General features: G+C 62.4%; 6 protein-coding genes across 25 annotated transcripts; 3 read left to right on the top strand and 3 right to left on the bottom strand.

The window, feature by feature from the left end:
• The first annotated feature begins 1,877 nt into the window (after positions 1–1,877).
• Positions 1,878–6,646, top strand: WDR24 (WD repeat domain 24). Its single transcript, XM_079120755.1, has 9 exons — positions 1,878–2,562; positions 3,514–3,691; positions 3,811–4,483; positions 5,017–5,135; positions 5,214–5,335; positions 5,431–5,535; positions 5,699–6,036; positions 6,123–6,307; positions 6,386–6,646. Exons 1-9 carry the CDS (start codon positions 2,082–2,084, stop codon positions 6,552–6,554), a joined length of 2,370 nt encoding a protein of 789 aa, XP_078976881.1. The 5' UTR covers positions 1,878–2,081; the 3' UTR covers positions 6,555–6,646.
• Positions 6,646–8,762, top strand: JMJD8 (jumonji domain containing 8; the record flags this gene model as incomplete). Its single annotated transcript, XM_079120775.1, has 9 exons — positions 6,646–6,908; positions 6,980–7,075; positions 7,174–7,222; positions 7,296–7,392; positions 7,474–7,542; positions 7,647–7,766; positions 7,855–7,922; positions 8,001–8,135; positions 8,296–8,762. 9 exons carry the CDS (start codon positions 6,646–6,648, stop codon positions 8,374–8,376), a joined length of 978 nt encoding a protein of 325 aa, XP_078976901.1. The 3' UTR covers positions 8,377–8,762.
• On the bottom strand, positions 8,423–10,621 carry STUB1 (STIP1 homology and U-box containing protein 1). Its single transcript, XM_079120776.1, has 7 exons — positions 10,334–10,621; positions 9,750–9,948; positions 9,502–9,667; positions 9,240–9,327; positions 9,067–9,123; positions 8,865–8,981; positions 8,423–8,787 (listed from the first exon to the last, which is right to left on the bottom strand). The coding sequence occupies exons 1-7, from the start codon at positions 10,490–10,492 to the stop codon at positions 8,662–8,664; spliced, it is 912 nt and encodes a 303-aa protein (XP_078976902.1). The 5' UTR covers positions 10,493–10,621; the 3' UTR covers positions 8,423–8,661.
• Positions 10,622–10,721: 100 nt separating this feature from the next.
• On the top strand, positions 10,722–11,967 carry LOC306649648 (uncharacterized protein; the record flags this gene model as incomplete). Of its 3 annotated transcripts, XM_079120777.1 has the most annotated exons (4): positions 10,722–10,835; positions 10,918–11,019; positions 11,404–11,543; positions 11,637–11,967. In XM_079120777.1, 4 exons carry the CDS (start codon positions 10,722–10,724, stop codon positions 11,788–11,790), a joined length of 510 nt encoding a protein of 169 aa, XP_078976903.1. In that variant the 3' UTR covers positions 11,791–11,967. The 3 variants fall into 3 exon arrangements, 2 of the variants coding, with proteins under 2 accessions (XP_078976903.1, XP_078976904.1); XM_079120778.1 differs by lacking the exon at positions 10,918–11,019; XR_013760676.1 differs by lacking the exon at positions 10,918–11,019 and having other exon boundaries at positions 10,732–10,849; positions 11,404–11,967.
• A 149-nt stretch (positions 11,968–12,116) lies between these two features.
• Positions 12,117–16,072, bottom strand: RHBDL1 (rhomboid like 1). Of its 12 annotated transcripts, none has more exons than XM_079120772.1 (7): positions 14,569–16,072; positions 14,008–14,209; positions 13,584–13,808; positions 13,360–13,508; positions 12,930–13,215; positions 12,788–12,848; positions 12,117–12,709 (listed from the first exon to the last, which is right to left on the bottom strand). In XM_079120772.1, exons 1-7 carry the CDS (start codon positions 14,736–14,738, stop codon positions 12,438–12,440), a joined length of 1,365 nt encoding a protein of 454 aa, XP_078976898.1. In that variant the 5' UTR covers positions 14,739–16,072; the 3' UTR covers positions 12,117–12,437. The 12 variants fall into 12 exon arrangements, with proteins under 12 accessions (XP_078976898.1, XP_078976897.1, XP_078976892.1 ...); XM_079120771.1 differs by having other exon boundaries at positions 12,788–13,030; positions 13,103–13,215; XM_079120766.1 differs by having other exon boundaries at positions 14,008–14,181; positions 14,569–14,749.
• A 145-nt stretch (positions 16,073–16,217) lies between these two features.
• RHOT2 (ras homolog family member T2) lies at positions 16,218–21,655 on the bottom strand. Of its 7 annotated transcripts, none has more exons than XM_079120756.1 (19): positions 21,500–21,654; positions 21,356–21,414; positions 21,198–21,279; positions 21,086–21,129; positions 20,372–20,425; positions 19,820–19,872; positions 19,625–19,733; positions 19,401–19,502; positions 19,204–19,302; positions 19,013–19,121; positions 18,808–18,928; positions 18,380–18,464; positions 18,167–18,309; positions 17,992–18,092; positions 17,785–17,915; positions 17,588–17,668; positions 17,352–17,474; positions 17,054–17,260; positions 16,218–16,891 (listed from the first exon to the last, which is right to left on the bottom strand). In XM_079120756.1, the coding sequence occupies exons 1-19, from the start codon at positions 21,534–21,536 to the stop codon at positions 16,670–16,672; spliced, it is 1,962 nt and encodes a 653-aa protein (XP_078976882.1). In that variant the 5' UTR covers positions 21,537–21,654; the 3' UTR covers positions 16,218–16,669. The 7 variants fall into 7 exon arrangements, with proteins under 7 accessions (XP_078976882.1, XP_078976884.1, XP_078976885.1 ...); XM_079120758.1 differs by having other exon boundaries at positions 17,058–17,260; XM_079120759.1 differs by having other exon boundaries at positions 21,086–21,149; positions 21,500–21,583.
• Between the last annotated feature and the right edge of the window lie 147 nt (positions 21,656–21,802).

Here is a 21,802-nt window from a genome sequence, read left to right as displayed (position 1 = left end):
CTGCAAATTGGAGGCCAATCTTGGCAACTTAGTAAGATTCTGTCTCAAAAAAACAAATAAACAAAAAACGACTGGGGATATAGCTCAGTGGTTGAGCACCCATGGGTTCAATCATCAATAACACAAAGCGGGGGGAAAGAAGTATTGGAGCTGGGGTTCTGGCTCAGTGTAGCAAGCTCACCTAGCATGCATGAGGCCCTGGGTTCGATCCTCAGTACCACATAAAAATAAAGGTGGTGTGTCCACCAACAGCTAAAAAAGAAAAATTTAACAAGAAGTATTGGCTAGGCTAAGTGACACATACCTGTAATCCCAGCGGCTCTGGGGACTAAGGCAGGATTGTGAGTTCAAAGCCAGCCTCAACAAAAAGTGAGGTGCTAAGCAATTCAGTGAGACCCTGTGTCTAAATAAAATACAAAATAGGGCTGGGGATATGGCTCAGTGGTCGAGTGCCCTGAGTTCAATCCTCAGTACCCTGCCCCCCCAAAAAAAGTAAGTATCTAGGATCTACCCCACCACCTGTCCAGAAAGGCAGAAACGAACCTTGTCCTGTGCACATGACAGCTGTGACTGAGCAAGGGTGAGGATATCCCAAGAGATGGCACCATGAATCGGCCGACTAGGACTATACTCAGAAGAGTAAGGGAGGCTGCAGGTGAACAGGGCCACAGACTGAACGGGCACTGTCAGGCCCTGGGAGGTGGGGTCCCTGTGCTGGTGGCCTTCACGCCCCTGTGTGGCAGACAACTGGCAGTGAGCAAAGGAGCAGGCTGTGCCAAGTGCTGTGGAGGCGACTGTGACTGGAGGCCCCGTCCGATGCGGTGTGAGAGAAGGCGGAAGCCGAGCCCGGCAGGATGAGAAGGGCGGAGAGGGAGAAGGCTGGCGGGCTGCTAGAGCGCTGCCAACAGGACGCGGGAGCCTGGCAGGGAGCGCGCTGCTGCAGAGTGCGCGGTCCGAGGGTCACCGGCCGTGGGGGGCGAGCTGTGGGAAGCCCCAGAAGAAGAGGACTGGGCTGCCGCGCGGGGTTCGGATAGGGACGGCGGCCGCTCCCGGGAGCCGAGGAGGGAGGAGGGTGGAGGCGCCGGGGATGAGGACTCCGCGGGAGGACCTAAGCGGAGAAATAAGCACTGAGTGCTGAGTACTAAGTATAGTACTGAGACGAAAATAAGAAACACGCCTGGGGCCGGGGTCGGGGCTCAGTGTGGGGCGCCTGCCTAGCGAGCCAGGACTGGGTTCGATCCTCGGCACCGCATAAATAAACAAACAAATAAATAAAATAAAGGTTCATTGACAACTAAAAGAATATTGAAAGAAAGAAGGAAGCACGCCTGCCACTCCAGCGACACCGAAGGCTGAGGCAGGAGGGCCGCAGGTTCGAGGCTCCAAGGCCCGGGTGCGGGCGGTTCCCGGCGCCTCCGCCAGCGCTGCGCCCCGATCCGGAACTTTATGGTGCGGCCGAGAGTTCCTGCCCGCTTCCGGCGAGGGGCGAGTAAAAAACGGACCACTTCCGGCGGGGGGCGTGATGGAGGAGGGTGGCTTCCCCCACGCTGCGGTGTGCTGCCGGCGCGTGACGAGTGCGACGCAGGAGGCGGCCACCGACCTCTCAAGCTCCTTGACCGGTTCGGCCCCCCGCGTCCCTTCCGCCCTCTGCCCCTCCCTTGGTTCGCGCCTCCCCGGGGCCCCGCTGCCTCTGAGGCCCCGGGCTGACTGAGGGACCACAGGAGCCGCTTCGCTCCCTGCGGAGACCGACTGACCCGCGGTGCTGTGGCCCCGGAGCTGGCCGACGGCGGGATGAGTGCCTTGGGCCAGGGCCAGCCGTGTGAGGTCTTCTGGGGAGGCCAGACGTGGGACTGACCAGGCCAGGGCAGCGACGAAGTCTTCTGGTTCCGGTGGGTCGGAACTCCCCGGTGATGTGGCTCGCTGAAGGACTATCCTGGTCTGGTCTTCAGGACTGACCAACCCAGGCCAGAGCAGTTCGGGGGACCTAACCTGGGCGAAAGGTCTGAACTGACCTGACAAGGCACCAGACTGACTAGACCAGCCTGCTTCACTGATGTCCTGACCCCACCACCAGTGTAGCCATGGAGAAGATGTCCCGTGTGACAACAGCCCTGGGTGGCAGTGCACTGACAGGCCGCACCATGCACTGCCACCTGGATGCACCAGCCAACGCCATCAGTGTGTGCCGTGATGCCGCCCAAGTAGTTGTGGCAGGCCGCAGCATCTTCAAGATCTACGCCATAGAGGAGGAGCAGTTTGTGGAAAAACTGAACCTCCGTGTGGGCCGCAAGCCCTCACTCAACCTGAGCTGTGCTGATGTGGTCTGGCATCAGATGGACGAGAACCTGCTGGCCACAGCAGCCACCAATGGTGTGGTAGTCACATGGAACCTGGGTCGGCCATCCCGCAACAAGCAGGACCAGCTGTTCACAGAACACAAGCGCACAGTGAACAAAGTCTGCTTCCACCCCACCGAAGCCCATGTGCTGCTCAGTGGCTCCCAGGATGGCTTCATGAAGTGCTTTGACCTCCGCAGGAAGGACTCTGTCAGCACCTTCTCGGGTGAGGCCCACAGAGGCAGGTCAGGGCAAGTGTGTGGCTCTGCAGGTACTTGACCTGTCCAGGCAGGCCAAGAAGTGCTGTGTGCATCAGATGCTCTCAGATGCACTTCCAGAGAAGAGCCAGCCCTAGAAGAGTGGATGGGGGCAGGCCTGGGTGAGGTGAGAGCCAGGGCACCAATCGTGGGGAAGAGGCAAGAGACAGGACCACCAGGAATTGAGACTGGGTGTGGCATGAGGGAGGGCAGAGCCCCACAGACTCAGCCCAGCTCCAGGCCACCTCATTGCAGGAAGTCTATCAGAACCTCCAAGGTTCCTAGCCTGGGGATGCCAAGGAGGTGAAGTACATTGTCTAGTCCTTGTAAGACCATCCCTGAGCCTGCTCTCTCCTGTTCATCTTGACAAGACCAAGTGAAGCACAAGGCAGAGCCCTGGGGCCTTGGAGAACTGGTAGGCTTCTTAAGATAGATGCTGAGCTGTCAGTGTCAGGAGGAGGCTAAACACTTCCCTCCCAGACTCTTGGTATGTGGGATCTCTAGGGCAGACATGGTCCCTGTGTCCTCCTGTCCTTCAGACTGTCCAGGCAGCTCTAGCCCAAGGTAAAAGGGTTAGACTCCTTGGGTTTTCCACAGGCCATGGCATCCAGGGGAGCTGGGCAGATGGCCAGGTGGGGTTTCTGTTCTCCAGTATTCCAATACTCCTGAGGTGGGACCACAGCTTTGCCAAAGAACTAAGGCGACATGCAAAATCCAGGGGAAATTGAGGCCTAGGAGTTTGTGCAAAAACTGATCTGTCCTCTCTGGCTCAGGCTCCACCCACCCTAGGCAGACCCTGGGGGCTGTCCACTCGGCACTCTGGCAGGTGTGTGACACTGTCCCACAGCCACTCCAAGGGCTCCCCCAACCACAATGGGCCAGCCCCCTCACCTCTGCCTCCAATGATGCCCTGCCCACAGGCCAGTCTGAGAGTGTACGGGATGTCCAGTTCAGCATCCGTGACTACTTTACCTTTGCCTCCACCTTTGAGAATGGCAATGTGCAGCTTTGGGACATCCGCCGTCCTGATCGATGTGAGAGAATGTTCACAGCTCACAACGGGCCTGTCTTCTGCTGCGACTGGCACCCTGAGGACAGGTGTGGTCTGGGCTGTGGGGACCACAGGGCTGAAGGCCTGTGAGAGTGTGGTAGTGGCAGGGCTGGGGGTCCCTTCTCTCCCAGGAGAGGTCACTGAGGGCTTGGGGGCCTTCTTGCAGGGGCTGGCTGGCCACAGGTGGGCGTGACAAGATGGTGAAGGTCTGGGACATGACCACACCCCGCGCCAAAGAGATGCACTGCGTGCAGACCATTGCCTCTGTGGCGCGTGTCAAGTGGCGACCTGAGTGCCGCCACCACCTGGCCACGTGCTCCATGATGGTAGACCACAACATCTACGTGTGGGATGTGCGCCGGCCCTTTGTGCCTGCTGCCATGTTCGAGGAGCACCGTGATGTCACCACGGGCATTGCCTGGCGCCACCCACATGACCCCTGCTTTCTGCTCTCAGGCTCTAAGGACAGCACGCTGTGCCAGCATCTGTTCCGTGATGCCAGCCAGCCCGTGGAGCGCGCCAACCCTGAGGGCTTGTGCTATGGCCTCTTCGGGGATGTGGCCTTTGCAGCCAAGGACAGCTTAGTGGCTGCTGAGTCGGGACGCAAGCCCTATGCTGGCGACCGGCGCCACCCCATCTTCTTCAAGCGCAAGCTGGACCCTGCTGAGCCCTTTTCTGGCCTTGCTTCTAGTGCTCTCAGTGTCTTTGAGACAGAGCCTGGTGGTGGCAGCATGAGTTGGTTTGTGGACACAGCTGAGCGTTATGCTCTGGCCGGCCGGCCATTGGCTGAACTCTGTGACCACAATGCAAAGGTGGCTCGGGAACTAGGCCGTAACCAGGTAGGTGGGGCTGGGCTAGGCTGTGGGGGCGTGGGGGTGCAGGGGCCGTGACCTTGGGGTAGGGACTGGCTGCTCTGCCAGCTGCATCCCCACCCCAAACTCAGCACTAACCCTTGTCCTAGTAATAGGGTATCAAGGTCACATAGGTGGAGTGGACCAGACCCTGGGGCTGCCCTCTGTGGGGTGGAGGTCTTGGGAGCTGTGGTTGATGCTGTCACCACTTGGCCACATGTTCCACATTTCCCTCTTGGTGCTGCACCTCTTAACGGCACCTAGCCATGCTGAGAATAGTGCCTGCTGTGTGCCAGTCTCTCCTCACCCTTTGGTCACCTGCTCATCTTTGCACTGGCTGTCTCCTAGTTCTGTTTCTTTTGCTTCCCATGGTCTATATTTTCCTCAGTAGGGGTGGGACAGGATTTTGGGATATTAGGTCTCCGGGCAGCTGAATGTTGGTGTGATTTTGTTCAGGCAGGGGGGCATGCCTGGGGTGCTGGGTGCCTAGGACCCCCTGAGTGGCTGGTGCCTGCCCCCAGGTGGCGCAGACATGGACCATGCTGCGGATCATCTACTGCAGCCCTGGTCTGGTATCCTCTGCCAGCCTTAACCACAGTGTGGGTAAAGGCAGCTCCTGTGGCCTGCCACTTATAAACAGGTAGGTGCCTGGGGCCAGCTCTTCCCAAGGGGTGGGCCTGTTGGAGCCCAGCCACCCATGAGCTTTTCCTGTCCCCAGTTTCAACCTGAAGGATATGACCCCAGGGCTAGGCAGTGAGACGCGGCTGGACCGGAGCAAGGGGGACACACGGAGCGACACCGTTCTGCTTGACTCCTCAGCCACACTCATCACCAATGAGGGTAGACTGGAGGGTAGATGGGGATCCTGGCAGGAGTGGAGCTGAGGCACTCCACAGCTAACCACCCCTGAATGCCCTCCCTCCCTCATTGGGCAGATAATGAGGAAACCGAAGGCAGCGATGTACCTGCTGACTACCTGCTGGGTGATGTTGAGGGTGAGGAGGATGAGCTGTACCCACTGGACCCAGAACATGTGCATCGTGAGTGAGGACTTCGGTGGGTGGAGGGAGGAGGGGGTAGGGCAGAAGCTGGGGCCCAGAACATGCCTACTGTGAGTGGGGGCTGGGCAGGCTGAGGGGGTTTGGGGAGTGCTGGGAGGCAGCGGGGTGGCTTAGGCCCATCTTGCCTGGCCCTGCCTCCCAGCCGAGGAGCCCGAGTACGTGCTGCCACAGGAGGCCTTCCCATTGCGCCACGAGATTCTGGACACACCATCTGGGCCTGAGCACCTGCAGGACAAGGCCGACTCGCCACACGTGAGCGGCAGTGAGGCAGATGCAGCCTCTCTGGCACCTGTGGACTCTTTCTCCCTCCTCTCCATCTCCCATGCACTCTATGACAGCCGCCTGCCATCGGACTTCTTTAGTGTGCTGGTGTGTGACATGCTGCGCTTCTACGCTGAGCAGGGTGATGTGCAGATGGCTGTGTCTGTGCTCATCGTGCTGGGCGAACGGGTGCGCAAGGACATCGACGAGCAGACCCAGGTGTGTGCCAGGCTGGGAGGGCCTTCCTGGAACAGCTGCTGTCCCGGGCTGTCTGACCATCCTGACCTCCTTGGGTCTGCCTTCAGGAGCACTGGTACACATCCTACATCGACCTGCTGCAGCGCTTCTGCCTCTGGAACGTGTCCAATGAGGTGGTCAAGCTAAGCACCAGCCGGGCGGTCAGCTGCCTCAATCAGGCATCCACCACACTGCATGTCAACTGCAGCCACTGCAAGAGGCCCATGAGCAGCCGCGGCTGGGTCTGCGACAGGTGGGGCAGTGGTGGGTAGGGGGACCCAGGGACACTGGGCAACCCAGGAGCCCCCAGCTGAGGTGTCTCCCCCCCTAGGTGTCACCGCTGTGCCAGTATGTGTGCTGTCTGCCACCATGTGGTCAAGGGTCTCTTCGTGTGGTGCCAGGGCTGCAGCCACGGAGGCCACCTGCAGCACATCATGAAGTGGCTGGAGGGTAGCTCTCACTGCCCTGCCGGCTGCGGTCACCTATGCGAGTACTCCTGACCCAGCCCCGGGCCCAGCTCAGGCCCGCGGCTCCGGTGCTGGGGTGGGAGGGGACCAGAACTTGTGAACGCAATAAAAAAAGTGGGAGCTGATGTCGCTTATCCTCTATCGCACCGCGGCGGGCGGACACCGGTTCTCAAGTGAAGCCTCCACACTTCCTTCCGGGGCGGGCTGGGGGAGGGCCTTGCAGGCTTCCGGCGGTTGCCACGACGACGGCTCGGTCGGGCGCGGGCTCCCGGCGTGCTTTGCGGGACTCATGGCGCGGGGTCCGCGGGCGCTCCTGCTCGCGCTCTGGGCACTGGCGGCGCTGGCTCGGCCCAGCTCTGGCTCCGGGGAGGCGGGCGGCGGGGGATGGTGAGTGGCACTGAATGGAGGGCGCGGCGGGCGGCGGGGCACAGGCGGCGCTGACCCGGCTGTGCCCGCAGGCTAAGGGGCGGGCCGGCGGCGGCGGCCGTGGCGGAAGAGGAGCGCTGCACCGTGGAGCGGCGGGCGGACCTCACCTACGCGGAATTCGTGCAGCGGTACGTGCACCGAGTCCGGCCATGGCGGGCTCGGCCCGGAGCGCGCGCTGGGGCGGGTACCGGCGTGCGGCCGGACCTGAGCGCGGCTCCTTCCGCAGGTACGCCTTTGTCAAGCCGGTCATCCTGCAGGGGCTCACGGACAACTCGGTGAGTGCTCACGCTCACTGCGGGCCGCCGGTTGTACCGGTGCTGCCGCTAAGTCCTCTTCTGGCCCCTGCAGAGGTTCCGGGCCTTGTGTTCCCGAGAAAGACTGCTGACCTCTTTTGGGGACAACATAGTGCGGCTGAGTACTGCCAACACCTACTCCTACCGGAAAGGTGAGCTACCGCGCCCAGTGGGGTGCCATGCTTGATCCTGAACGCGGGGCAGCCGGTCCTGACCAGGACCTTTCCCCACAGTGGATCTGCCCTTCCAGGAATACGTGGAGCAGCTGCTGCACCCTCAGGACCCAGCCTCCCTGGGGAACGGTGAGCCAGACCATGACAGCAGAGGGTTGGGACACTCGGGAGTCCCCGGGTGCCATGGGGTGCCACATGACAAGGCACCCGGGGACTCCTTTCTCTGCTGGCAGACACCTTGTACTTTTTTGGGGACAACAACTTCACTGAGTGGGCATCACTTTTCCGGCACTATTCACCACCCCCCTTCCGTCTGCTGGGAACCACCCCTGCTTATAGCTTTGGAATTGCGGGTAGGTGCTCTTTGGGAATGGTGTGTGAAGGTGTGCAGCAGCCAGTGCAGGTCGCTTTAGCCACCAGCTGCTCACAATGTCTCCACAGGAGCCGGCTCTGGGGTGCCCTTCCACTGGCATGGGCCAGGGTTCTCAGAGGTGATCTACGGCCGCAAGGTCTGTACAGGCTGAGGGCTGAGGCTTGGGGCTTGCTGGCTACAACACCCAATAGTGACTTCATGCTCCTGCCTGCAGCGCTGGTTCCTCTACCCACCTGAGAAGACACCAGAGTTCCACCCCAACAAAACCACACTGGCCTGGCTGCAGGACACATACCCAGCCTTGGCACCACTGGAGCGGCCCCTGGAATGTACCATCCGGGCTGGTGAGGTCAGTGACTAGCAGGGGGGGCCAGGCCAGGCCCAAAGGTCCCAATCTTTCTGCTCCACCTCCCCCACCAGGTATACCATCTAGGCTGGTGAGGTCAGTGCCTGGCAGCAGGGACCAGGCCCAGTGTTCCCTGACTGAACCCCTCTGGCCCAACCCCCAGGTGCTGTACTTCCCTGACCGCTGGTGGCATGCCACTCTCAACCTGGACACCAGTGTCTTCATCTCAACCTTCCTTGGTTAGCCAGAGCAGGCAGCTGGTGAGCCTGTCATACACCAGCACGTGCCCCTGTAGTGCTCACAGATTTTATTACACAGACAGTGGCAGCAGCACGGGCCTCAGCCCAACCCACCTTCACCTGCTTTTCCTGCCCAGAAGGGGGCAGGGGAGGCTCATGGCCCAGCAAGGGCTATGCTGAAAGAGGGAGCAGTCCAGAGCCCACCAGCAGAACTGATGGGGACGGTCCCAGAGACACAAACTATGTACAGATTCTGGGGCTTCTGCCTCAGGACCCTCCGGGTCAGGTCCTCAGTAGTCCTCCACCCAGCCGTTCTCGGAGATGAATGCGTCGATGACTTCCTTCATGGCCAGGTTGGGGATGAGCTGTTCCTGGGTCAGGGGGCTCCGGGTCACAGGGTCAAAATGGCCCACACGCTGCAGTTACAACAGGGTCGGGTGCTCAGTATGCGGGAGCTGTGCCTCTGGCCCTGTCCCCAGGCCCACGGCCTTACCTGCAGATGCTCCTCGATGTCCTTGCGGTCGTAAGTGATGCCACTTGGTGTGATGCAGGGCTCCCGCATCAGCTCAAAGCTGATCTTGCCGCACAGGTAGTCGGGGATGTCTCGTTTCTGTAACAGGAGAGCAGTGTCAAGCTCAGGAAGCAGCGCTGTTCCAGTACCTACAGTTCTCGGGCTTCAAGAAACAGATGCTCACCTTTCTCTTCTCGTCCACCTGAGAGAAGAGCTCATCCATGTCCGCCATGTATTTGTCCTGTGAAGAATGGAGCACTATGTGTGGGCCACATGCAGGCACACAACCCAGTGTCAGTTGGGGGTACCCTGTCACTCGCCCACACACAGGTCCACACAGGGGCAGGGCACCCTCACGTGCTTGGCCTCGATGCAGGCTTGCTGGGCCCGGACATGGCCGTCATCCTCATCACCTTCATGGTTCCGTTGACATTCCTCCAGCTCCCTGAGGGTTGACCAGAAGCTGGTTGGAAATGGACCTGGGAAGATGTCAGAGCCCACCCAGCCTTGGGCTCTTCTCCCAGCTTCCTCTGTACCACTTTAGCCTTCAATAAACACCTGTGCTGGTGACTCAGTTTAACCCGAGAGGGCAGCCTGACAAGGAGCGGGAGGGTCCCACCTCTCGCGCTCTGCAGTGATGAGCCGTGAGAGGTAGGCGTGCAGCTCGCTCTCCTGGTGGATGCGCCGCTCCTCGATACTATTCCAGCGCTTCTTCTTGGCGATGCGCAGAGCACTAGGGATGTCATCTCCAAAATTGAGTCGCTGCTCCTTGGCCAGGCTGTAAGCTGGGAATGGAGACTTGAGGTCACTCTGGCCGGCCTATCCGTGGGCCCCAGGTGCTCCAGACCGGGCAAGGTGTTGGCCCACCTCGCTGCAGATTGGCAATGGCCTCGTCGTAGCTCTCCATCTCCAGCTGGCACTGACCCAGGAAGAAGTGTGCCTTCACCGACTGCCCATCCAGCTCCAGGGCTCGCCGACAGTCGGCCAGAGCCTGCTCTGGCTGCTGCATCTTCAGGTAGCACAGGGCCCGGTTGGTGTAGTACACTGCCACCAGGGGGTTCCGAGTCTGGGAACCAAGGCCAGCACGAGAGGGTGTGGGCTCCTTGCCCCTGTGCCAGCAAACTGACAACCCGATGTCCCAGGTCCTGTCCCAGTTTGGGGCCCATGGCTGGAAGCGAGAAACTAAAGGTTTCTCAGTTGTCAGGCCCCTGGGTTCTGGCTGAGCCCACCCGCGTGACTCCATCGGTTTTGTTAAAGTAAGTTTCCCAATCTTGTCGAGGCCCCCACCCAGCCAGCCTCAAGTATCCCACCCGCCAGCTCCGGGCTCCGGTCGCGCCTAGCAGCCTGTGGAATGAGATCGCCACCGTGTCTCCGCAGCCCAAAGCCCCGCGGGGCTGGCGGCGCCCCGGCTAGGGAGGAGCGCCGGGCGCGCCCCCGCCCCGCGCACTCACGATGGCGCGGCCGTAGCAGGCCGCCGCCTCCGGGTACTTGCGGCCCACGAAGAGCCGGTTGCCCTGCTCCTTGAGCTCCTGCGCGCTCGGACTCTTCTCTGGGCTGCCGCCGCCGGCGCCCAGACGCGCGCCACCCTCCTTCTCCTCCTTGCCCTTCATGGCGCCGCGCGGCACGGCCTAGGTTCCGCTCCCGGGCTCCGCGCCCGGCCGCCCCTCACCCGCAGCCCGCGCCGCGATCCGCTCGGCCCGGTCGGGCGATTCGCCACCGGAACTTCCGGCGCGGGGCGGGGCTGCAGAGCGGGAGCGCGCGCGGAGCCGCGCAGCCGACGGCCCGGGGGCGTGGCGCTCCCGGCGGGCCCCGCCTTCGGCCCCGCCCCGCAGCGCGAACATGGCGGCCGCCAGCGGGCTGTGGGGCTGCGAAGGCCCGAAACGCCGGGTCGCCGTCTCGGTGCGCCACGGAGAGGTGCTGCGGGAGCGCGCGGGCGCCCGGGGACAGCTGGAGGTGCTGGACCACCGGTAGGGCGGCAGGGGGGAGGGAGCCGGCAGGGAGGGCGTCCCGGACTCCCCTCATCACCCTTCCTCAGGCATTGGGAAGGAGCTGTCCGCGGCCATCGTGGGCCGAGTGGAGGAGCACGGGATACGGAAGGAGCTGCTGGGGCTGCTGGCGTGGAAGCCGGCGGCGAGGGGTGGGGCCTTTATGAGCCGGGCCCCCTCTGGGGCGGGGCCTCGGTGGGCCGGGCTTCCTCCTGGGGTCAGGACCTCCCTGAGGTCAGGGCCTCCGGGAGCTCGCCTCCCTGGCGAGGTCCAGCGCCTGGGATTCCCTCAGTGCAGTCTCCGCCGAGAGGTCGCTTCCGGCCACGTCTGCAGCAGTGGTGGCCACCAACCCCCGGAGCTGGTGGTGCAGCGCTCAGCCGCTGCCTTACGAGCTAGCGCGCCGCAGTCACGAAGCTGCGCACCCTCCGTGTTGTGGGCCCCTCCACCGCCTCGGGTAAATCTGGCGCGGCCTGGGCACGTGAGTGCCCTTGCTCGTAGAATGGGTTGGTGATGTATGGCATGGTCCTGGGCTTCAGGAAGTTGTCCTGAGAACCGCCCCGCCTCTTGGGGGGCAGCTGGAACCCCCCAGGCGGCCTGCCTGCCTTGCAGTACGCCCTCAAGTACCACCTGTTTTGCCTGAACTGGGTGCAAGAGCATGCTGTAGCCTTGAGCAGAGGTGAGCAAGCAGCTGGTGGGCTAGGCGGATATTCAGGACCTTGTCAGGGAGGGCTGGTCGGGCCCTTGGAGCCCACTCCATGCTTCTCCCCAGCCTGCACCTCAGGGCCCCTCACCTTGTGGAGACAGTACTGTGGACTTGGGCTGTGGGCAGAAGCTGTGCCAGACCTGCTGCCCAATCTCAGTCCCAGATCAGCCACCCACAAAATATTAGCCCAGTCAAGAAGCACAGGGCTCACATCAAGTGAACCTGGCCATGGCCCAGGGCCTGCTTACCAGCTCAGGACACAGGTCTCTCTGGATGGCAGACTGAATAAATGGAGGCTGGGTGCCCCAGGAGCTCAATAAACACTTGCTAAACTCCCTTTGAGCAGAAGGCCCACAGTCCCTCCCCAGTGCCTGCAGTTCCTCCATAGCATGGGGTCATTGGGACTCTAACTGCACTCTCATCTAGGTTCAAAGGTACAAGGAAGAAGTCGGTCCAGGTTCTTTTCAGTGTGTGTGTGGGTCTCTATGATCTGCAAGGTAGGGTTAGGGGCAGAGAAGCCTCCAGAGCCCTGGGACAGGTGCCTGGCACCGTGTAAAATATTTATTCATTCTCCCAAAAAGGCTCAGACTGCAAGTCCTGGGGGTGGGGTGGGTGGGTGAGGTGGTGTCTTCTCCAGGGCTGTCTTCAGGGGCCTCTCCCCAACTCTGGCCCAGCAGCCTTCTCCCCAAGACTGGGAGGGGCAGCCGGCGCTGGCATTAGGCTTGGCCTCAGCTCAGTGTGCTGCAGGGCCCACCTGCCCCTCAGGGAGCAGCCTTGAGATGTCTGTTCACCAGGGGCAACATGCACACCTGCCTAATGGTCAGCCCACCGCATGCTGGGCCTAGCCCAAGTAGCCCTGGGAGTGGGTCAGGGCGGTGGGGGGATGTGGGCTCCCAGCAGGTCATAGGCAAAGATGTTCCAGAAGATGGCGAAGAGCAGGAAAGTGCCATAGGCCAGCAGCACCACCCACCAGCCGCACTGATCCTGTAGGCGCTCCTCGTAACTGCGCAGGATGGTGAGGCCCATGCTCACCCCCACCACTGCGCCAGCCAGGTGTGCCATGAAGCTGGGCTGTGGGCCTGAGGAGGGCAGTGGTGGGGAGAAGCGCAGCCACACGGCCCGGCCCACCTCGGAACTCACTGCAGAGGGAGCAACAGGTGGGAGCTGTCCTGTTTGCAGACTTGGGCCCCCCACTCCCCACCCAGCCCCCTACTCACTGCACACCAGGGCCAGCACCATCCTCAGCAGCTTGTAGGGACACCTCATCCCAGCCCAGTTCTGATGGCATGCAGACAGAGAGGCTGTGAGGCAGGCCAGGTGGGCCCCTTCCCACACCCAGCCTCCGGGTGGCCCCGTTACCATGACAACGTTGGCCAGGTGTGCTGAGCACAGGGCATAGACCCCTCCAGAGCCCCCCACCACAGGGGCCCGCATGTCCGTGATGGAGACAGTCAGGGAACCTGCACAAGCAGAAGGAAGTGTGAGGATGCAGCCAGCCAGGGTGCTGGGCAGAGGGCCCACGCCTGCCTCACCTGCCAGCACACCCGCCAGGTAGAGCAGGCTGATGCGGAGGAGACCATGCACCATCTCCAGGGGCACTCCGATCATCAGCTGCAGGAGGGCATTGAACCCCAGCTGCTCCAACCTGGACGCAGGAGGGCACATGAGCAGGCGCGGGATCAGCTGCACTGTCCGCCGGCCTCCGGGCCCGCCTCAAGACTGCACTGTTTTTGGCTGAGCCAGCCTGACTTAACAGGGTGCTCAGGATAGGCACAGCAGCCCCACTCACCCGACGTGCATGAACATGTAAGTGAGGAAGCGCCAGGCACGAGCACGGTGCCCAGGGTGGTACACCAGGGGGCTCTTCATGTACTCAGGGTGGTAGGTCTGCAGCACCCACTTGTTGAGGCGTGCCCCATAGCACAGGAACACGATGATCTGGGGACAGGAGTGTTAGGGCTGGGCAGGACAGAGCCATGGGAAGCTCCCAGGGCAGCAGGTGAGCAGGCCCACCTGGGTGAGGGTGACTGAGGCCATAAACACAGGGGGTGGGCAGCTGCGGTGCCGATAGAAATACCAGCGGCGGTCTACTTCACAGGGCAGTATCTCATAGGCTACGTAGCGCACAAACCGCTTGTAGACACCCAGGCCAGGCTCATCCAGGAGCCCTTCCCGGGGCAGCGACCGCTGTCCATTAGCAATGGCCCGCTTGAAGCTGCTGGAGCGCTTGCTGCTGATCTAGGGGGACAGGGGCATCAGCATGGGCTCTAGTGTCACCCCCCACAGCACCCTGCCCCTTGTGGTTGCCCACAGGGTCTAAGGCCCTGCACTACCCCAATCCATGAGCCTTCCCCAGGAAGAAGCCACCTGCCTACCCTGCTCTGGCCAGGGCACTGTGCCTGTCCAGGCCTGGGCCACCCCCCTTCTGTCCACCCACCGTGGCACTGACCAGGTCCACCAGCTCCTGGTAGCAGACCTGACCCCGCTCGTTGCTCTGGGCCAGGGCCACCAGCATGTCCAACTTGGCCGGGTCCAGGGGCAGCTCATGGCTGTGCACCAGCCCAGCGAAGGTGTCCGCACCGATGAAGCCTGTGTTCTCAGGGTCCAGCTGCTGGGGTGGGGGAGCCGCCGGCCGAGGCCTGAGGGTGCGCCCACCCGGACCATGGGGCTGAGCCGGGCTGACTAGGAGCAGCAGGCTGGTTCCTGGGACCTGGCTTGTTCCCAGGTCCTGCCAGGGCACGGTGCCCGGGCCCCCAGGGCTCCCCCCACCTCGTTTCCACCCTCCCCGTGCTGGGAGGAGAGCGCTGGGTCAGAGGATGAGACCACCCTCACCGCTCTGCTTTCCTCTGAAGCTCAGGTATAGGGCCCAGGGCACGCGGAGAGGAGGCTTGGGCGGCGGGTGTCCGGCGGGGCTGTCTGGAAGCCCGGTCCCTCCCCCAGCCCGGCGCCGCAGCGGGAGGACCGCCGGGGGGCGGTGGCGGCCCCCACCCCCACGCACCTGCTCCTGGATGAGCTGCAGCAGCGAGCTCCTGTCCATAGAGCCGGGCCGGGCAGCGGGCCGGGGTCGGCCGAGGCCGGGAGGGGCTGCTCTGCGAACGGCTCCGCTCCGCCCCTGCCGGCCCGCTCCTCCTGCTCCGCTCTGCGCGCGCCGCGCTCAAGTCGCGTCATGGAACCGCCCGCCCCGCGCACACGCCGCCCCGAAATGCGCGCACCTCGCACACGGACGCGCCGCCCCAGACGCAGGCCCTGAGTGGGAACCTGCTCCGGGGAGCGTCTGGTTTCTATGCGGGCATTGTGCGCGCGCTCCGGGCAGCAGAAGCTCCTTCCGCCAGGCTTGGTGAGCGATTGAGTCGAGGTGCAGCTTCTAAAACTCCGCCCAACCAGGACCCTTAGGGTTCCCTCCCAGCCTTCTGGGGCTCAAACTTCAGCATGGGCGCTCCCATTTCCAGGAAGTCTCTCCTGACCATCAGGCTCTCCAACTCCCCCAGCTGTGACCCTGCGCTCGCGACAGTGGGCTGGAAGTTCCTTAAGTGCACCTGTTCAGCAGCAGGTAACCCCTGTTCCTCTCCCCAGTGTCGCAGCAAAGAGGCCTCATGGCCTCAGGTGGCTAGCAGAAGTGAAGGTCCTGCTGTAGCTGCTCCTGCCCAGGCGACCAAAACCAATCATTTGCATCCCCTCCACCCCAGCTGGGCCTGGAGGAGTGTGGGGGAAGCAGGGCCTCCAGGCCTTCCTCTCAGGAAGCACCAGACCAGGCACAAGGGGCATCCACGTAGATAGATAGCAGTTTTCAAAGGCAGGGCTGCAGCTGGGAGAAGAGCTCACGGGGAGAGCAGCTTAGCCCTTCTAATGATGGTGGTGACAGGCAAAGAGGACACGTAGTCATGGCAACCCCTCCAAGAGCCAGAGCTGCCCACTGCTGCAGATACAATGGAGCTGTTACTTCAGGCCACTGGGCCTCAGGGGATGTAATGAGCTAGAAATAGCATCCTGTCCAGCCTCAAAATTAGCGGAGCTAAGCACACTCTGGGCAGCAGAAGCTCCTTCCGCCAGGTTTGGTGAGCGACTGAGTCAAGCTCCTAAAGCTCTGCCCAATCAGGACCCTTAGGGTTCCCTCCCAGCCTTCTGGGAGACGTCAGGCATTCCTGTGGGGCAGGCACACACCAAGTTCAGAGGGACACCCATCTGCCACTCCTCAAATGCAGGTATGAGGGGCCCAGGTGGGGGAGGTCATGCTGTGGCTGAAGACCCTACTCAGCTCAGGCCAGGGTTCTCTGCTGCCCGTTTATGGTGGGTTGTTAACAGCAGTTGGGTCACAAGATCACAAGAAGCCCAGGTTCTCAGCACAGCTCAGTCAGGCTGACTGGGAAGAGGTTTGGGAGGCAGTGCTGGGGGTACACCCAGCACTGGAGAGGAGCCCAAGGAAAGGAGTGGGGCACAGAGAAGGCATAATATTGATGGACAGTCACCAAGGCTCCTGGACCATAGCTACCCAAAACTGGACCTTCCCGAGGCCACTTCACACACTGGTCTGAGGTCAAAGGATGGGGGCTGAGGAATGGAGGTGAGGGAGTCAGGTATACTTCCATTCCCACCAAAACAAAGCATACTTCAGGCTGACTCAAGAAAAGCAGTCTCCAGAGGCTGATATCCCAAGAGGAAAACAGTGAGGTTTAATTAGGAAACCCAATCTCGTGTCTTCTGCCATGGACAAAGCCTCACACTGGACAGGAAGATGGGTGTGCACAATAGCCTAGCCACTTCCTGGACCCTGCATACCCACTCACCGCCAGAAGCAAGAAGGGAGAGCCCTGAGAATCCTGAGTCTAGGGTCAATGGCTTCTTCACCCAATACCACAAAGATGAGGCAAGGGCCTCCCACCAGGCACACCTGCCACCAAGCCCCTCAGGCCAGGCAGTGGAGCTTCTGGGTCATGAGCCCAAGTTCTCAGCACATCTCAGCCAGAGGTTTGGGGTACAGGTTTGGGGAGGCAGTGCTGGGGATACACCCAGCTCCAAAGAGGGGTCCGAGGAAAGGGCTGGGATGATCTCCCAAAGCAGAGGCTTAGACAGAAAGGTGGTCTCCTGAGCAAGGCACCACCTCAGTGCCCTGGGGACCTGCAGTCACACTGGGAGGCTGAGAGCCCTGCAGGGCCCCCTGTCAGCCATGCCTGGCTCAGGAGACAGGGCTGAGGCATCACTGGCTCTTCACCAGGACTCTGTAGAGGGCGAAGCTGAGGACTGCAGTCACAGCAGCCCCAACAGTCAGCAGCACCCCCCGGAGCCAGGAGGAGGTGGGGCGCAGCTCTGAGTGCAGCAGGTGTCTGTGGGGGAAGAGGGGTGCTCAGGGTGCACAGCCCCCAACGTGTCCCAGGCCGTTGGCTGAGGCTAGGCCTGCAGGACTGCACCAAGAGCCCCACCCCACAGCCCTGACCCAGCATGGCCTGGTGATCAACACCCTGCCCCCAGGGCCTAGGTGTAGGCACCCACGGAAAGGCAGCCATGGTGGCCAGTCGAGTGAAGACATCAGTGCTGGGCTGGGCCGGGCCGGCGCAGGAGAACGGGGTGGGGGCAGCCAGCCGGTGCCTGCGGCAGAAGTCCACAGGTGACAGGCCTGGTGGGGTGGCACCCGCAGGCAGGTCAGCCTTGGAGGACACAAAGAGGCAAGGGGTCTGGCCATCCATGTAATGGTGCTGTGGGAGGAGGGGCTATGTGAGGCAGGGCCCACCGGTCACCTGCCCCAGAGCTGTGCCCCACCTGCAGGCCTCCCAGCATCACCCTTGCCTTGTAGATGGTGGCACAGAATGCAAAGGACGTGGGGTCACTGCCATCGAACATCAGGCAGGCAACGTCACAGGTCATGTCCAGGGAGCTGGCCAGCATGCTGTCCACGTTCACTTCACAGAGCTGGAACAGATGGGGCTCAGGGGTGTTCCCAGGAGCTGGGCCCCCCAAAGACCACCCTGTGACGGATCTACCAGGTGGCGTGGGCAAATGGGTGTCTGGGCCCCGACACTCACAATCAGGTACTTCTCCTGCCCGCTGACCTGCACTGTGTCGATGGCGTGGATGGGAGGCTCCCCAGGGGATGCCCTGGTGTCCTGGCGCCACAGGGACAGGAAGGAGAGCCTGATGCTTCCTGGCCCCACACTCCCCACAGTGCCTTCTCCTGTCCCTGGGTCCCCAGGTGGGGACTGGGTTCTCTGCAGATGCTTACCTCCAGGCTGTGGCCGAGGAAGGCCTGCAAGAAGGCAGACTTGCCCACTCCTCGGGCCCCTATCACCTTGCACAGGAGGACATTCCGCTGGGTCTGCCCCTTCTCCTGGTCTATCCTCTTCTCACGGGTGACTGTGAGAACAGGCTCAGGTGAAGGGGAATGCTGGGGAGAGGGTGGACCTAGGGCCTGGTGAGGGTGGGTGCCCACCTGTGATGGCCTGTGCCTGGGAGTCCTGCTCACAGAGGGTGGGATAGCCTAGGTAGCCAAGGTGCTCGAGGCAGCGCTGGACATCCAGGTAGGTCACTAGGCTGGAGGCACGAGGCACAGCGTCAGTAAGGAAGGCAGCAGGGGGTGGGGGCAGGGGTGGGAGGGCTGTGCTCACGTCCACTGGCAGAGGAAACCATGCAGGGACAGCCGGCTGGTGTCAGTGCGGACAGTGCGTGGGAGCTCAGGGCCCCAGGGGGCCACTGGGAACACACTGAAGAGGTTTTGCAGCTCCAAGGGTGAGAGGGCACCATCATGGTCCTATGGGCAGAAGGGCCATAGTCACAAGTGCTGGGGACTGGCAAGGGCTGGCCGGGGTGGTGGCGCTCACCTGGTCATGCTTCTCAAACACCTGCTGCACAAACTGGTAGCCACGGTGGTTAAGCTCGGTGCTGCAGCCAGGGGGCACATGGAGCCTGCAGGGATGCACGGGACATGTGGCTCCCAGGGGACCCTGTGCTCCATGCTAGCTCCACTCCTGCCTCAGCCTGCCAGTCCCGTGCACGTGGCCAAGCCCTCTCTGAGGCTCCTGTGGCCCCTCCCACCCCACAGCTGGGGCCAGGTAAGGAGAATGTCATGGTCTCTGGTACATGACGCCTGAATGCAGGGGCCCCTATCCAACCCAGTGCTCGGCGTGTGCACACACACACAGAGCTGGCAAACCAGGGTGGGAGGGCCACACTGCAGGGCCATCTCAGCTGTCCTCTGAACAGGACCTCACCCACAGAAGGTGGGTCACAGGCCCCGCCCACCGCTCACTTTGGGCAGAGGTAGTCTGCTGTCAGCTCAAGTGAGTCACTGTAGCCAAAGCGCCGCAGAATTGTCCAAGTAGTCTCGTGCCGTCCACGCTGGATGAAAAGCGTGTTCAGGAAGAGGAAGCCTGTGCAGGGCAAAGGAGGGTAGCACTTGGCACAACCTGGCCCTCTCCCCACATGCTCAGGCACAGTGGGGCATCTGGCCTCACCATCCAGGGTCAGCCTGTCGTCCCGCACGCCGCCCACCACGTTCTTGCACACCACCCTCTTCACATCCTCCAGGGCCTGTGGGGCCAGTGGGTGGCCAAAGCAGGACTTCTGTCTCCAAAAGGAAGTGGTTTCGGATCAGCCAGCTGCCTGGAGACAGCAGGGCTGGGCTGGCGCCGGGGCTGGGGCACACCTGGAAGGCATCCAGCTCCTCATCGCTCAACGTGTGGTCCAGGTTCTGGTCCGAGAGCCTGAAGACCCGAGTGAGAGCCTGGGCGCACGCAGGCCTCAGCTACGGGGACAGCTGCTCAGCACCCGAGCCGCCTGCGGGAGGCCCGCCCTGCTGCGCCCCTCTGCTAGCTCTCCCTTCCCAGAGAAGCCACGGCCCACCTGCTTGGTCTCAGGGTCGTAGAGGGGCGCCGTGGGGTGCAGAACGGCCTTCTGGGCATAGTAGAAGAGCTCCGAGATGTTCTTCAGGTGCTTGGCAGAACACTGGAAGGCCGGGCCAGAGCTCAGGAGGCGTCCAAGGAGAAGAGGTGCGAGGCCAGGCCAGTGCCCATGGGCACCCGTGGCAGCACCAGAACCCTCCTCTTCTCGGCCTTCTCCCTGCTTACCTCCACACAGGTCTCTATCTCAGGGAACTGGCTCATGATAGGCAGCACAGCTTCCATGGTGCTCCCCGAACGCAGGTCTGCCTTGTTGCCCACCAAGATGATGGGCAGCCTGGGGAGAAGTCCATGGTTACCAGAGACAGGGAGCCACTGGAGCTCAGTCCCACTCCTCCTCCCCACCAAGATCCTGCTCATTACCTGGGCCCCCTCTCGGCTTTCCCATTCACCAGTGGAATCCACTTGGTTCGAATCTGAAAGGCAAAAGGCAAAACCCTGGCCATAAAGGGAGGCTTCCCACCCAGCCTGACGCCCACTAGAGCTTGCACCAGGCTCAAGGAGAGGAGGGGAGCTCAAGGCCAGCTGAGGCTGGTGAGAGAAGGCACACGGCAAGCAGGGCTTGTCCAACCTGAGCAGCTGCAACCCACCCCCACAAGCACACTGGGGTCCCAGACCCTCAGGCAGGCCCCTGGCCACTTTTCCTGAGGTTGTGTGATAAAAAGGGAAAGAAAATGTTGGCCTAAATAGTTCAGAGTGATCAAGCGCTCTGTGGGGAGATACAGTCTCAGAAGACAGACCCCAACACAGAGAGATGGGATTTCCTGAAATGCTTAACAGAAATGGGACTGGCCACAGGAGTGGACAAAGATTCACCCCAGGTCACTGACTGCTATCTGGTCTGCACTGAGGACTGAGGACTGCTGACTAAGCCAGAGCCAGAGCCAGAAGCAGGGACCTAAGATGCATGCTCACCTTCTCAATAGTAGTCTCCTTAGACACGTCGTACACCACACACACCACGTTTGCCTGTGAGGACAGCAGCAAGGCACAGGTGACCAGAAGCTGCCTGCTCACTCTGCACAGCCCACACCATTCCATACCACCCCAAGGCTCCAGCGCGTCTCAGGTGCTGACACTGGACTGTGCAGCTCCAAGGCCTGGCAGGTCCACCCTGCCCTGGAACCTAGCCAATCCCACCAGGTACTCACAGGGCAGGGGCTCCCTGGCTGGGTCGCATGGGCTTGGCAGTTTCAGACAAGTCCCAGCCCCACAGCTCTGGTGGTGCAGGCCCAAGTGTTCAGGACAGACCCAGCCCGCAGAGAGCAAGCTACTTGTAAGATGAGACTCCTGACTCCACCTCCCATTTCCATGCCACAAGCAGCCAGTCCAGAGGATGGTTAGCAGCCCCTAAACCTGCAGGGGTTAGGGGGCTGCCCTTGGGTTGCTTTGGCCTGCACACAATTAGTGGTGGATACGTCCAGGGCACAACAGAGACTACAAGCGCTAGATCCAGGGGCTCTGATAACCAATGAGCTGGAGGACCCGTGCAGTGGACTAGAGTACAGACCCCGGGTAGGAGCAAGAGGGAGGGCCCTTCTGCCTCTGGGCAGCGCTGCAGGCACTGGACTGGCCTGTCTCCCCGAAAGGAGTGTTGTGGGAGTCCCACTGTGGATGCTGCTCCCGCACCTTACGGATCTCGTCCCAGAGCTCCTCATCCGTCTGCTCAGCCTCTGCGGAGAGACAGAACCCGCTGCGGGCGAGCGCGGCCGGCTGGGGCCGGGCGCCGCGCGGGGCCTACCTGAGTAGTCCACGATGTGGGTGGGTACGCGCTCGGGCGTGACGGCGGCGGGGATGGTGATCTCCTCTGCGCGCGCGGGGACCTGCAACAGACGGCTCAGCCGGCGCCCCAGCCCGTGCCCTCCGAGCCCGCCCGCCGCGCCCGCCGCCCGCGCGCACCTCCTCGGGGAACTCCTCGCCCACCAGCGACAGGATCAGCGACGTCTTCCCGACCTGGGCTGCACGGGCGGATGGCCGGGCGGTCACGCGGGCGGCCAGGCCCCCGCGCCCCGGCGCCCCCGGCGCCCCCGGCCCGGTGCCTACCTTCGCCCAGCAACAGGATGCGCACGTCCCGCCTCATGGCGGCGCCAGCCCCCAGGCCCGGCCCCCACCCCCGGCTCCCAACCCGGCCGCTGCCCGGACCCGCCCCAGCCTTAGGCCTGGCGCTCCGCGAGCGCCCGCACTTCCGGCTCCCGTCACTGCACTTCCGGGTCCGACGGCTCAGCCGCACCAGCCAGCCCTGCTGGGCAGAGGGGTGTGCGCTGTGCGCTGTGCGCTGTGCGCTGTGCGCCTGCGCCACGGAGCGGGCGCGCCCGACACCGCGGGCCACGGGGGCCCAGGTTGGGA

Source organism: Sciurus vulgaris (assembly GCF_902686455.1).
Source record: "Sciurus vulgaris genome assembly, chromosome: 18".
Lineage (NCBI taxonomy): Eukaryota > Metazoa > Chordata > Mammalia > Rodentia > Sciuridae > Sciurus > Sciurus vulgaris.
This window is presented reverse-complemented; position numbering and strand designations above follow the sequence as displayed.

What these genes read in the sequence shown, in the direction of transcription:
- STUB1 (XM_079120776.1), bottom strand. Translation starts at nt 10,492, where the DNA reads ATGAAGGGCAAGGAGGAGAAGGAGGGTGGCGCGCGTCTGGGCGCCGGC. An exon ending in CATTGCCAATCTGCAGCGAG is followed by an intron (nt 9,668 to 9,749) that starts GTGGGCCAACAC and finishes CTCCATTCCCAG; the next exon opens with CTTACAGCCTGGCCAAGGAG. An exon ending in ATCACTGCAGAGCGCGAGAG is followed by an intron (nt 9,328 to 9,501) that starts GTGGGACCCTCC and finishes GTCAACCCTCAG; the next exon opens with GGAGCTGGAGGAATGTCAAC.
- WDR24 (XM_079120755.1), top strand. Translation starts at nt 2,082, where the DNA reads ATGGAGAAGATGTCCCGTGTGACAACAGCCCTGGGTGGCAGTGCACTG. An exon ending in GGGAACTAGGCCGTAACCAG is followed by an intron (nt 4,484 to 5,016) that starts GTAGGTGGGGCT and finishes GCCTGCCCCCAG; the next exon opens with GTGGCGCAGACATGGACCAT. An exon ending in GGCCTGCCACTTATAAACAG is followed by an intron (nt 5,136 to 5,213) that starts GTAGGTGCCTGG and finishes TCCTGTCCCCAG; the next exon opens with TTTCAACCTGAAGGATATGA.
- RHBDL1 (XM_079120763.1), bottom strand. Translation starts at nt 14,738, where the DNA reads ATGACGCGACTTGAGCGCGGCGCGCGCAGAGCGGAGCAGGAGGAGCGG. An exon ending in TGGACCTGGTCAGTGCCACG is followed by an intron (nt 13,809 to 14,007) that starts GTGGGTGGACAG and finishes CTGTCCCCCTAG; the next exon opens with ATCAGCAGCAAGCGCTCCAG. An exon ending in GGTGCTGGCCCTGGTGTGCA is followed by an intron (nt 12,710 to 12,787) that starts GTGAGTAGGGGG and finishes CTCCCTCTGCAG; the next exon opens with TGAGTTCCGAGGTGGGCCGG.
- RHOT2 (XM_079120756.1), bottom strand. Translation starts at nt 21,536, where the DNA reads ATGAGGCGGGACGTGCGCATCCTGTTGCTGGGCGAAG. An exon ending in CCACATCGTGGACTACTCAG is followed by an intron (nt 21,130 to 21,197) that starts GTAGGCCCCGCG and finishes GTCTCTCCGCAG; the next exon opens with AGGCTGAGCAGACGGATGAG. An exon ending in CCATGGCTGCCTTTCCGTGG is followed by an intron (nt 16,892 to 17,053) that starts GTGCCTACACCT and finishes CTTCCCCCACAG; the next exon opens with ACACCTGCTGCACTCAGAGC.